The sequence below is a fragment of the Centruroides sculpturatus genome, unplaced genomic scaffold (genome assembly GCF_000671375.1).
Source record: "Centruroides sculpturatus isolate CEXI.00-Female unplaced genomic scaffold, Cexi_2.0 scaffold572, whole genome shotgun sequence".
NCBI classification, from domain to species: Eukaryota; Metazoa; Arthropoda; class Arachnida; order Scorpiones; family Buthidae; genus Centruroides; species Centruroides sculpturatus.
Window position 1 is genome coordinate 193,675 of NW_019386150.1, and position 15,139 is coordinate 208,813.

At 29.6% G+C, this 15,139-nt stretch overlaps 1 protein-coding gene across 3 annotated transcripts in view; it reads right to left on the reverse strand.

The window, feature by feature from the left end:
- Positions 1-531: 531 nt before the first annotated feature.
- LOC111613815 (intraflagellar transport protein 20 homolog) overlaps positions 532-15,139 on the reverse strand; it is a 28,041-nt gene continuing 13,433 nt past the window's right edge. The window contains exons 5-8 of one of the 3 annotated variants that reach the window (XM_023355165.1): positions 12,739-12,909; positions 9,747-9,832; positions 5,310-5,413; positions 532-1,545 (exon numbers count right to left, since the gene is read on the reverse strand). In XM_023355165.1, the coding sequence (XP_023210933.1) occupies positions 1,464-1,545; positions 5,310-5,413; positions 9,747-9,832; positions 12,739-12,865 (399 nt within the window). In that variant the 5' untranslated portion in view covers positions 12,866-12,909 and the 3' untranslated portion in view covers positions 532-1,463. Of the gene's footprint in view, positions 1,546-5,309; positions 5,414-9,746; positions 9,833-10,167; positions 10,339-12,738; positions 13,051-15,139 lie in introns of those variants that run through there. The other 2 variants (XM_023355166.1, XM_023355164.1) reach the window with 2 other exon arrangements.

The following is a 15,139-nucleotide window of genomic DNA, read 5'->3' on the forward strand; positions in this document are numbered from 1 at the left end:
GTGCTTGATAAATGTGAAGATGGTCAAAGAAGGCAGCCGAAAACATTCGTTATTATGTATTTAAAGAAATATTCTGCTGGATAAGTAAAGAATTTAAATAGTAATATATATTTTACACGACAAATTTCAAAACTTGAAAAACTTTCCTCTTGCATGCATTTTGTTATTGAAGGTTCATAAAAACTTGATATAATTTTCATACAATGTTTTTATAAAAATTATTTTACAGTCATTAATTCATTATAAACTTAACATAAATAATTAGAAGAAAAAAATACATTTGGCATTACACAAAACTGCAAAAATGATTAATTATGATACTATTTATCACTAATTATTTTTTCTATGCTGATCTTTAGAAATTAATATTTTTCAATAATTAAATTATAGCAGCATTAACATATATCATTGTATATAGATTATTATTTTTATAAATAAATAAAATCAATAAAAATATTGATGAGAAAAAATTGACTATGAATTTATTCTTACTGTATATGAATTTCATATTATGTATGAGAAAAAATTATTCTGATACTGAAAATGTGATTTTATTTAATTCCAGCCAAAACAATTTATATAAAAACTATATAATGAACATTTTATAATGCCAAAGATAAATTGGATATCATGATTAAAGTTGTCATTTTTTTTTTAATGGTCAGTCTTAACTTAAAAGTTGAAATAAGTCATGCATCTAAATTCCACATATTGGTTAATTAGTTCGTAAAATACGTTCTTTTAAGTCTTATAATTTATTGTCCATGCTTAAAGATCTTACCAATTTGAAAAACCCAAATTTTAGCTTAACAAAAAAAAAATTGTCAGTTTTATTGGAAATTATTACAATGAAGGTTGGTCACCTTCCAAAATTCACAATAGATTTGAAGTGAAACTAGAAGACAGGAAAAGCCAAGCCAACAACACTCAAAATGAGTGTGTTGTCTGACTACAAATGAAAAAGTCTATGGAGGTAATAACTAGAGTCTCATCTTTAGTACTTCTACTGTCCCTTGTAGTGTCCAACAAAGTTTTTATTGTGATAGATATACCCAATGAACTATTTTCTTGGTATATTCCAACATATTCAAGCCAATTTTATATTTTCTTTTTCAATGATTCTTGTAATGTGAGTTGTACTTTTTCTATTACCTTATCTTCTAACTCTAATCAAAATACAAAAAACAGTGACAAATAGTAATGACTGTAAATAAAATTTTGCTACCAAGTCCTAATGTCATCTTGATTCCACAACATAAGTAGTCATTTTTGTGATGACATTACTTTCAGCAGGGGAGTAAATAATGAATTACACTTAGTACACTATTAAAACTCCATCTGTTGCAATGAGTTTCATTTTCTTGTGTTAGCTCAAGAAATAAGAGAAAATAAAACTTTTGTTTTCTTGCATTTTATTTTCTTATCTGTACATAACATCATTTCTCTTACAAAAGAAGCAGTCGTTACTTTTGGAGAAGAAATTGTTCAATGAGTTCTTTTTGTTCAATTTCTTCCTTCTTTAATGCTTCATATTGTATTTTCAACCTAAAATTGAAAACTTTCTATAAATGAAAAAATATATTAAATTTATCAATTAATTATAACAAACGATATAATTTACAGAGTCCATACAAGTAATTCCATCTGTGACTTCCTGACCAATTATAACATTATTTCCTGACTTATTAACATCTCTGCATCCTCCCTTCTGAATTATGTAATATTTGGCCAAGTCTATTTAAATTCATTTTGCATACAATTATATAAATTTTTTAAATTAAAAAACACTACTGTCTATAAATGAAAAAATATATTAAATTTATCAATTAATTATAACAAACGATATAATTTACAGAGTCCATACAAGTAATTCCATCTGTGACTTCCTGACCAATTATAACATTATTTCCTGACTTATTAACATCTCTGCATCCTCCCTTCTGAATTATGTAATATTTGGCCAAGTCTATTTAAATTCATTTTGCATACAATTATATAAATTTTTTAAATTAAAAAACACTACTGTATTCACTTACAAAAAAACTTGGCGTAAAAACAATTACGTAATTAGCTACATCATTTCTATGTGATATAAAAAATTTAAATTAATTTGTAAATTTTATTTAAATAAGAAAAAGACATTCATCGCATCGTAAAATTGAATTTTCTTAAAGCAAGGAAATGGTAAATTCAAAATTATTTAATACAAGCTACACTTGAAATTAAAAATAGAACACCTGTAATTTGATTCAAAAAAATGGAAAAAAAATAATTTGTAGAATCGTAAAATATATTTTTAATGCCCCCATAAAATTATTTCTGTACAGTGCACATGCTGGGTACACAGAGGCTAAAAAATATTCAAATAGCACTTCCACTTCACAATCACACAATTAAATTAAACAATTTTCTTGCAACACTCATATATATAATAAAAAAATATCTATATATTATTAAATGCAGTATACATATTTATATATTTTAACAAAATAAATTAATTTAGAAAAAGTAATCATAATTTTACCTTCATCATCCCTCCCCCTAAATTGTGACAAGTGATTTATGAATAAACCCTAAAAACAAAACTAGTCTGCTATTATTATATACACATATAAACTAAATAATTTAAAAATTAAATAAAAAATGAATACAGAACTTTTTTTCTTAATCATTGCTCTCCTGTAAAAATATTGTATATTCAATTTTTACATCAAAAACAAACCTTCAAAGTTCCAACTTTTATCTCATTAAAACATTACTGAGAAGCATTGTCTCATTTTCACTGACTTACATCTACACACATTGTTCAATTTAGAATATTACTATTAAATAGTTTTTAAACATTACATTTTAAACTTTGACTGCCTTAACCATTATACAACTTCCTTTCTAAACATGCAAACATAAATCTCCATTATTATGTAGTTTTACTTTTACACACATTTCAAGTAATGTGTGTAAAAGTAAAACTACATAATATTGGATATTTTTATCAACTGTATCTACTTAAATAGCACCATTTTTAATCTCTTCAAAACTACTTATATTCATTATTTGCCTTCCTGTCTTGAGCCTCTCCTTTTTAATTACAGTTTACCTCTGACATTTCATCTATATCACATTATAATCTAAACATGCTGCATAAATATACATCTGATCCCTTTTTATAAGATCATTAAATTGTGATGTTCTCATTCTGATGTACTGTTGAATTTCTATTGTACACCTCTTTAGTCAAACTTTTTGTTGACTTTTCTTTACATGTTCATGGATTCTAGTTTCCATGTTCCTAAATGTGAATTTTATGTTAGAAAACAGCCTAGACAAAGAAAGTATATATATATCATCACAGTATACACCTGTTTTTTTAATTCATTATAAAAGCAATATATTTTGATATACTGTTTATTTTACTGTTTGTAATAAGAGGATTGGAATGTTTGAATATTCTGAACATAATTAAAATAAATTTATTTTCACTTATAAATGAAAAATTACTGAAATGAGAATAATATTAATCATAAATAATTCTATATATTGTTTGATACATTATTGCAAACCATAACATTTCAAAATGCTAAACTAGCTCATCAATAAAAATGTTGAACAACCTATTACTATGAAAATTTATCCATAATTAAAATTTCATTAATGATACAATCAACAATAACTAGTAAATTTTTCTATTGGATTAGAGATGAAATTCAACAAAACATAGTACTGTATAGAGAAAAAAATTTCCAGCTTTACAATTTTTATAAACTTCAAATTTTTAGAACACATGACTTTTTACCATTTTTTCTAAATGAATGTTAATAGTAATTTAGCAAATACATTGAAAAGGCTCAAACTCTCACATTTATTTTTCAATTTTCTTCACAAAATGAAATAATTATGTTTGATTTAATTGAGCAAACATATAGTTGAAAAAGAAGCTTTTACAGTATAGCCATAATTAAATTTAATACAGTGCCTGATTTAGGGTTATGAGTACTGCAAGCTGCTAACATTCTGTGCACCCTTTACAAAAATCATATTTACACCCAGGGCCTTTCAGAGAATTGCAAGGCCTGGGGCAACTAATATTTTACAGGCTCTTCAAAATTTAAAATAAAATTGTGGACAAGAAAATAAAGTCAATGGTATTTAATATTTTTTGGATTATTACATTTAATTATTTTACAGAAGCTTTTCTCCTCCTACAGAAATTTAGAATTTAATTTTATAAATGTTAAAATTTAACAAATCACTTTGCCTTCTATATTTTTGTCTATTATATTGAGTTGTCAAGTTGAGGTCCCTAATATTACGAGGCATGGGGCAGCTGCCTCTCCCGTCCACCCCTCTGAGTGGCACTGTTTGCATCCTAATGTAATAATTTGTAATACGAAATTACACAATTTTAGTGGAACTAATTCTGATAAACTGTTACAACAACTTCTGCATCAACACAATTTTTTGTTTACTTTAGTCTACTTCTTGTAAGTAAATTTTTCATTTGATCATTGAGTAAGAATTAGGAATATAGTTTAAAGATAATTTTCAAGCACAAACATGAATTACTATTATTTTCTATGGGATTAATATATCTGAAGTGAAAATGTGTTATCAAGCCATAAAAACAAAAATTGGAAAAATATATTAGTATTATTTTCAATATTTGCATATTGAAAATAATACTAATATATAATTTAATTTTGATAAGCCTACACAACACAGTAAAGAAAAAGAACACTAATATGGCAACTGCAATATATAGAGAATTTTTTAAAATGCCATCTATTGGTAAGGATGCAAAACTAAACTCGCAACCACTCTTATTACTACTTGCAGTGTGAACAAAATTTGCTTTGCTCACTTTATTTGCTGTGTTCACTCTCTTCACTTTTGCAGCCTTCGTGTCCAGTGTAAATCACACTTTAGTATTGCACCTACCTGAATATCCAGTTCTCACAGGCACAAAATCTAGTTTACAGTAGTACATAATCTCCCATTTCCCAAAAGGTTGAAACCTTTCATGAAACTTGAAATTTTGATGCATAAATTTCCAATCATGAATGATCAAATTCCCAAATACTGACATCCATGAACATCAAGGATATACTGTATTATTTAATGGTAAAAGATTGAATTTGAGAAAACAGGGACTAGAAGCTTAATAATTAGTACGTATATACTCATTATTCAATTCTAATAAAACATTAAACTTGATAGTAAGTTTTAAGCCATCCCATAGGTAGACTAGACTTTACTATATTTGAAAAGAAGCAATTTAGTATTATCTGTAAACAAATTGAGAAAATGCAAACCTTTCCAACTGCAATTTTTTTTCTATAATTAATGCTTGCAACTGTTGTTGTTGGGCCTCTCTTCTTTTTGTGATAGATTTTAATAAATTTCTTGATCCAATAGCCTTGATTTAAAAAATATATAACATTTTAAAATCAATGATAAAAGAAAAACTTTAACAGTTTCTTAAGCTACTGAATATTTATTAAATTTACATTTAAGCATCTAAAACACAATTTTTTAAAATTTAAAATGATAAATGTTCACTAATTATTATATTTTTACAATAATAAACATTTTCAATATATTTTTAAATTCTAATATTGTAATACCATGTATGTATGTATATAGAAGATTCGTGTCAAATACAGAAATTTCTGTGAAGTAAATATTTCTACATACAATAATAGATAATTGCAATCGCATAATTTAATTAAAAGANAATAATGCATACATACTCATACATTTATTATATTTGATAAAAAGTTTAACTGTTTTCAACATAAAATATTCAGCATTTTCAGCATATATTCTTTCTCAAATATTAAACTGGCTTTTGATACTGTTGCAAGAGGGGTCAGTTGACTGTCTCCACAATAATTTTTGCTGCGCATTATCATAAACAATTCATTTTACATTGCCAGTAATTAGTCATTTCAAAGAGCTCCATCTGATTATGTTTTAGCAGTAAATCACAAATGGATATTGTATTAAATTTCTGTCAATCGATGCAATATCCAAGCATTATAACATGATATGTATCCTAAGTTGTGTAAATGGCTAACAACTGATCTTTGAATGATAGAAAATACTTCTGCAATTTCCCAAGTATGGGTATAATGTGGTTCTCTTGAATGAATGTAGCGATTGCTAGATTATCAAAACACACCTTATGTTGCTGAGATAATTTATTGAAAACAAACTAACATTTTCAACCTATTCCATACTCAGGTTAAACCAGAAGTTTGGAATATCGGCATTCCAAAAATAAAATACATATATTTAAATACAAAAATAATGATGGAAAATAAGAAAATGACATAAAAATATATATAAATATAAAAGAAAAACAATCAATCAGATATTACTTGATTTTTATTATTATTATTATATCAGTAGTAGTGGTTTGGGCCTCTTTGATCACAAAATAAATTTTTTGAGTAAGATTACAAATTATTATTTAAAATTTGTTGAGCTTAAAGTGATTTATCTAACACGTTTATTTCTGAATTCACGGATAATTTAAATTGGGAATTCACATGGAAAAATTACATATTCCCTTATTCATTTATTATACAACATATTGATTATGTAAAATAGGATTTAATATGCCAATATCAGAAATTACTCAAACATTTCTTAAAGAGGTTTTTACATCATCTTGATTGGAATAAAAGTGCAGAATTTCAAACTCTCTGAGATGATTTTATTACCGCCTTCATACATAAGTTTGATATAAAATTTTTTTTAAAATTCCAACAATTAAAAACGGAGACTATGCGAATTAAAAGATTATCTAAACTGGAATATTGTTTCTCGTTACCAAAAACTTGATCAACAATTTATTGACAAATTCCAAAATCAACTTTCTTGGTGTCACATTTTAAAATATCAAAACTTAAATCAAGAATATATCATCAGCAATCACAAAAATTTATTCCTGCACTTACTCGCAGAAATGTGTCATGCTTTAGATAAACTGAAAGAAAAAGTGGAAACACTTAAATAAACTGTAACGTAAAAACTTTTTCAAAATAATTTCAATGTCATATTATTTCAAATTAAGACAAATTTTTATCAGTATTGATGATAAAACTCGACAAATTACTCTCACTGCAACTTAATAAAATATTATTTCATCAGATATTAAAACAATTCATTTGTAATCTTAATTTACTCAACAAAATTTAAATAATAATTTGTAATCTTACTCGAAAAATTAATTTTGCAATCAAAGTGGCCCAAACCACTACTACTTATATGTAAGAATCTATTTGAATCATAAATTAGATTCTATAGCTGTTTGAACACAATTTATAAAATAATTAGAAAAATTTGCCATGGAGAAGGTTTATAAAACCTCAAATGTTAATGTCTGACACAATTTATAATGTAGGTGGCCGAAACCAAAACTATAGGAAATTTAACAAAGAATTTAACATACCAAGGCGATTTTAAATTAATCTAACAGAGGGAGGGATAACCTAATTTATCTCTCCAAAGGGAAAACAAAAAATTAACCTCGAAGTAAAATGTATAAATACTCACTACTAATCATAGAGTTTTAATTCTTTAAAACGATTTTGTCAAATCTTAAAATATAATGGACTCCAACACAGGAGCAATAAGTAGGAATACTCGAGTAAGTATTTAAAATAATATGTTTTTTTTTTTTAATATGTTTCAACTCTTAAAATTATTTAAAATGAATTATAGAGTATAATGGAACTTGTNTTACAGTTGACTCCTAATAAGTTGAACTTTGTTAATTTGAACTTTTTTAAATCTCAATTTAACTCTAAAACTTAATGCAAATTGTGTCAATAACTTGGAATGGTTTTGAAAACATGTTTTGATAATTTGAAATCTAGGTTTCTGATGATGAATTTATTTCATGCTTGATATGTTTTGTTGTATTTTCAAGGAATCTAAGACAAACTTGCACACAATCAAACATTTATGTACACTTGAAGAAATAAAGTTAACATACCCGAGCCTCTGAAAATGTAATAAAATACAAAACTTTTGTAGATAATTAATGTCTAAAGTAACAACTTTAACATAGGTGTACAAATGTGAATTAGCAATCAGATTTTATAGAAAATTTACAAAGAGTGTTTTGTCAAATATGAAATATGATGTTTGACGTGATCAAGCACATCTATCTAAGATATTTTTAGTAAGAAGCAATGGACTGTTAATGTCAAACTCAACTAACAGATTTCTTTCATTAATAATATAAATGTTTTATTATTTTATATATACAGTAGAGCGTCGTTAATCCGAATCAATTGGGGACTGGGGTGGTTCGGATAACGAATCATGTACGAAAAAATATATTAATTTATCCCATGTTGAAATTTTTCTCCGTTGCGTGTTGCTTCGCGTTGAATTTTCGTCGATGTTAAGCCTAATGAAGACTATTGTATCGTTAAAAATTATTTTCTTTATTTTTTACAAACAAAATAAATATATTGAAAAATACAAAAACAATAAAAAATTATACTTCAGAAGTTAATTTAGTATCAAAAACGTAAAATATTTGAGTAACCCAAGAAATAGCCGAAGATTGCAGTGCCACAGCAGTAGTGAAAATTTAAATTTGCCGACTGGAATGCTTTCGGATAACAGACGTTTCGGATAACCAGCTTTCGGATAAACGACGCTCTACTGTACATAAATCTAAGAAGTAAAAAAATATAACATTTATGTCTAACTGTGTATATATATTAAATATTCATGAACTTATTATAGCACAGTAATTTCTATAATTCAAAAATTTTTCTCTCTCTCTTCCACTTCAAGTTATAGTCAACTGTAATTATCACCTGTTAAAAATTCTGAGTCATTTTCATCAAATTTAACAAATGATGTATAATTTGTACAAACTCTTTAAATCCTAACTAGTATATTATATGTCTATACTGAACTAAGCTAACTATTTGAGTATTTTTGTAATTTTATTTCTGTTGTAATTGCACAGTCACAATAATGCTATTGCTATATATAACAATCTCTACATTCCAAATTCAAAAAAAAATTATTTGGTGAATTGAAGATCTTTCTTTTTTCCTTACTCAACAATATAGAGTTAGGTACCAGTTATATTTGAATAGGAACAGGCTGAAAAACCTTTTTCTTTTATTTCCTTTGAACCTGTAATTCTAATCTATTATTGTTCATTTATTTCAAGTGTTTTAATCACTTGTTTTGCCAGCCTAGTCTAGATGGTCAGCTTCTTGGAAATGCTACAGAATTAAACTAATATTAAATTGAAAATATTTATTATTCTAAGTGAGAACATGTCAGTAGAAAATGATCTTCATGCTAAACAAAAAATATACCTTGTTAAAACATTTATAATAAATATCTTCAAAAATTTCTAAAATTATACAATAAAATATTCAATCAAATATATCAGCAGATATAAATAACTATGTATAATAAATATATCATACAAAATTATATACAGTAGTCCCTCATTTAAATATATCCCCCTTTTTCGGTCTTCCAAATATAAAAGACTTTAGCCAATAATGCATACATACTCATACATTTATTATATTCTGCCATTTGATATCACTTATTTGGTTTGTCTCCTTGCATGCACAATATAATGAGGACTACTGCATAATTATTGCTTATAGTTATAATATTTACAATTCATTTAATTGTTATATGCAATTAATTATCAAAATCAAAGCAATAAAAATAATTTTTAAATTAATTAAATTTACCTTAAGTTTTTCTTTTTCAACTTCATTTGAAAGATTGTCAATTATCTGAATAAAACTATCAACTATTGTTTGAAATTCAGCAATCTCTGTAAATTGAAAATATACATTATTATTATTACTTTACATCCAGACAAACTAACATACAGTATATACATTCACGGTTAAAGTCCAGATACGTAGACTGTCATGGCGGCTCATCTCTGATTCCAGCAAACAGTGGGGACGCACGTTCTAACCTAACCTAACCTAACCTATTCTAATAAATTACCATAATTATTACCAATCAAATTATTAGAATAGATTAGAACGTGCGTCCCCACTGTTTGCTGGAATCAGAGATGAGCCGCCATGACAGTCTACGTATCTAGACTTTAACCACATTCAGATTATCTTAATGTATTAAAACGAAATTATTACTCACTATCCACGAATTCTTTGCATTCATCTTTTAATTCAATTGTCTGTTGCGAAACAACAGGATCTAATACTCGAATTTTGTTTAATTCATCGAAAAATAAACCGATTCTGGAAAGGTGTTCATTTGCCATCTTCTGTAGACCACGTGACTACTATTTTCGAACGAATGCGTCTTCTGTATATTACATATAGTTAAATTTAAATAAGACTCAGCAATAATCGATTTTAATAACAAAAATTAAACGTTCAGAATTAATTACATAGAATTATTATTTTTAATTATCAAATTAGAGATGGGTAGTTCCGGAGCGGAACCGTTCCGAATTCGGAACTACTAGGAATCGTTCCACGAGACCTGTCTCGAAACAAAATTTACATTTTTATTAGAGTTTATAATTATTTGTATTTATTATTAACTAGCAGATATTTCTGGCATTATCCCGCTAAAAAATAAGAACGTTAAAATGAAAACTATTAAAAGTTTGGTTATTTTAACTTTAGCCTGCCATTGTTGTGTTTGTCACGAAGTGTCGAGTAGATCGAAATAGACGAAGAGCGTGGGGTGTCCAGATTTCACGAAAGTCAATATTTTCCTCGGAAATCCAGGAATAAGTATAAAAAAATTTGGTGGAGATCTGCGGCAACTTAATAGATTTATCTGTAACCTCAGCTGGCAACACTCCTAAGAGGAGCAGGACTGGCAACGTGTCCTAGAAGAAAGAAACTGGCGCCCCAGGTCCTACACCATGGGTGCGTTTACTTTTAGCTCCGATCTCGCCCCTAGCGCGCTCAGCCTGTATACTTTTTGTTAGCTACCAATGAGCACGGCGTTTACTTTTCGCACCCATGACGTCATTGCTAGCATTCCTAGCGCGCTCGGAGAATTTACAACGAGCTTGGAGTTTGTTCAAAGATGGCGGCGTCCATTACTGTGTATACTTTTACGAGCGTGCTAGTATGACGTCAGGCTAAGCTAGATGTCAGCTCGGCGAGCTTGGAAGCTAGCAAAAAGTAAACGCACCCCATATAAACACTAGAAGAAGAAGGGCCTACAATGGCGCCAGTTTTCGATCTGGCCAGTCGATGCATATGTTATGGACCAAGTGATTAATAGGGCGTTATTTGTAATGCTCAGCCACTATGAATAATGACTAAAAAGGCCGAGCAGCCTGATAAATACTATATTGACTAATTGGCACTTTACTGGTCGTGTGAATTTAAAATTTGATACTAAATGCAATACGCACGCGCAACTTCACATGCGAATGATTTTAATGAAGAGTTTATGGTTAAATAATTTGCTAATCCCCTGTCACTATTTGTGATTTTTACATTTCTGTGAGCCCACAAGTCACTGGTGTCAGCTGCATCATCGTTCACAATCACTTCACGTTCATAGATAATGATTGGTTGTAAGTTAAGTTGGACGTTGATGAAATTTACAGCTCTAACACAACATGCATTACTTTTAAAGTCGACTTTCTTAAATCATAGATCTAGCACTGTTGTCACACTGTAGGCCAGTTTTGTTTTAGTGTATTTAAATCTGTAATCCAAATTTTTATAAACACTTTCAACAATTTTCCAATTTGAGTCTCAGAAAAACTTTACATTGAACTTAGAAAAATTTACTGAGTACAGTACATTAGACAACAATCTCAAAATTAGAATTATCTTGCTGATCACAGTAGTGCTTTCTAACAGCATCCTGGACCAAATGGAACTCATATCTAGATAGCATGTCAAAACCACCGACAACAGTTTGTAATGCTAATGTTACTAAATCTTTTGTGTCAAGGAACCTGTTTAGCATTAAATAGGTTGAATTCCATCTTGTTTCCACAACCTGAATCAGATTCAGTTCACTGCCTCCCAATTTCGATTGCTCTTTCCCTAAAGCTGATGCTACATTATTACTTTCATGAAAATAAGAAACAATGGCCTTTACTTTTCCAATAACTTGCATGCAGTAAGTCTGGGACATCTCTGAATATTTTACCATTAAAGAGTATGGACAAAACAAGATAAGTGTTTGTCTTTTCCAAGAAACGGCTCAACTGTTTTTACAAAGTTAGCTCAATTATCTGTAACACAATATTGTATATCTTTTTTTCTAATCCCCAAAATCAATTACCTCATTTAATTGTTCTGATATGCACTCTGCAGTGTGGTTCTCTGTCAAATTTGAAACACCAAGTACAGTACATACGACTGATGTTTAAAATACTTGATGAAATGAACTGTTACTCTCAGGTAACAACGGCTGTTCATTGAATTTGTCCATGCATCTGTGGTTAAAGCCATCACATTTACTGCTGACAATTCCTTCTTTATAGTCAAAACTGCTGCATCGAACAAATGGTCAATCTTTCTTTTGATTGTTGTCTGGTGAGGGAGCTGATACCTTGGGCAAGCTACTTTCAAAAAATTCTGAAATCCATCTTCTGATACGATATCAAGAGGCCTGCCATCTTTTAAAATCCAACACACAATTGCTGTAGTTATTTCTTCGCTTCTTCTATCTACAATTTTAAATTTATTAATAATTTCGTATTAAAACGAAATTATTACTCACTATCCACGAATTCTTTGCATTCATCTTTTAATTCAATTGTCTGTTGCGAAACAACAGGATCTAATACTCGAATTTTGTTTAATTCATCGAAAAATAAACCGATTCTGGAAAGGTGTTCATTTGCCATCTTCTGTACACCACGTGACTACTATTTTCGAACGAATGCGTCTTCTGTATATTACATATAGTTAAATTTAAATAAGACTCAGCAATAATCGATTTTAATAACAAAAATTAAACGTTCAGAATTAATTACATAGAATTATTATTTTTAATTATCAAATTAGAGATGGGTAGTTCCGGAGCGGAACCGTTCCGAATTCGGAACTACTAGGAATCGTTCCACGTCCGGTCTCGAAACAAAATTTACATTTTTATTACAGTTTATAATTATTTGTATTTATTATTAACTAGCAGATATCTCTGGCATTACCCCGCTAAAAAATAAGAACGTTAACATGAAAACTATTAAAAGTTTGGTTATTTTAACTTTAGCCTGCCACTGTTATGTTTGTCGCGAAGTGTCGAGTAGATCGAAATAGGCGAAGAGCGTGTCCAGATTTCACGAAAGTCAATATTTTCCTCGGAGATCCAGGAATAAGTATAAAAAAATTTGGTGGAGATCTGCGGCAACTTAATAGATTTATCTGTAACCTCAGCTGGCAACACTCCTAAGAGGAGCAGGACTGGCAACGTGTCCTAGAAGAAAGAAACTGGCGCCCCAGGTCCTACACCATGGGTGCGTTTACTTTTAGCTCCGATCTCGCCCCTAGCGCGCTCAGCCTGTATACTTTTTGTTAGCTACCAATGAGCACGGCGTTTACTTTTCGCACCCATGACGTCATTGCTAGCATTCCTAGCGCGCTCGGAGAATTTACAACGAGCTTGGAGTTTGTTCAAAGATGGCGGCGTCCATTACTGTGTATACTTTTACGAGCGTGCTAGTATGACGTCAGGCTAAGCTAGATGTCAGCTCGGCGAGCTTGGAAGCTAGCAAAAAGTAAACGCACCCCATATAAACACTAGAAGAAGAAGGGCCTACAATGGCGCCAGTTTTCGATCTGGCCAGTCGATGCATATGTTATGGACCAAGTGATTAATAGGGCGTTATTTGTAATGCTCAGCCACTATGAATAATGACTAAAAAGGCCGAGCAGCCTGATAAATACTATATTGACTAATTGGCACTTTACTGGTCGTGTGAATTTAAAATTTGATACTAAATGCAATACGCACGCGCAACTTCACATGCGAATGATTTTAATGAAGAGTTTATGGTTAAATAATTTGCTAATCCCCTGTCACTATTTGTGATTTTTACATTTCTGTGAGCCCACAAGTCACTGGTGTCAGCTGCATCATCGTTCACAATCACTTCACGTTCATAGATAATGATTGGTTGTAAGTTAAGTTGGACGTTGATGAAATTTACAGCTCTAACACAACATGCATTACTTTTAAAGTCGACTTTCTTAAATCATAGATCTAGCACTGTTGTCACACTGTAGGCCAGTTTTGTTTTAGTGTATTTAAATCTGTAATCCAAATTTTTATAAACACTTTCAACAATTTTCCAATTTGAGTCTCAGAAAAACTTTACATTGAACTTAGAAAAATTTACTGAGTACAGTACATTAGACAACAATCTCAAAATTAGAATTATCTTGCTGATCACAGTAGTGCTTTCTAACAGCATCCTGGACCAAATGGAACTCATATCTAGATAGCATGTCAAAACCACCGACAACAGTTTGTAATGCTAATGTTACTAAATCTTTTGTGTCAAGGAACCTGTTTAGCATTAAATAGGTTGAATTCCATCTTGTTTCCACAACCTGAATCAGATTCAGTTCACTGCCTCCCAATTTCGATTGCTCTTTCCCTAAAGCTGATGCTACATTATTACTTTCATGAAAATAAGAAACAATGGCCTTTACTTTTCCAATAACTTGCATGCAGTAAGTCTGGGACATCTCTGAATATTTTACCATTAAAGAGTATGGACAAAACAAGATAAGTGTTTGTCTTTTCCAAGAAACGGCTCAACTGTTTTTACAAAGTTAGCTCAATTATCTGTAACACAATATTGTATATCTTTTTTTCTAATCCCCAAAATCAATTACCTCATTTAATTGTTCTGATATGCACTCTGCAGTGTGGTTCTCTGTCAAATTTGAAACACCAAGTACAGTACATACGACTGATGTTTAAAATACTTGATGAAATGAACTGTTACTCTCAGGTAACAACGGCTGTTCATTGAATTTGTCCATGCATCTGTGGTTAAAGCCATCACATTTACTGCTGACAATTCCTTCTTTATAGTCAAAACTGCTGCATCGAACAAATGGTCAATCTTTCTTTTGATTGTTGTCTGGTGAGGGAGCTGATACCTTGGGCA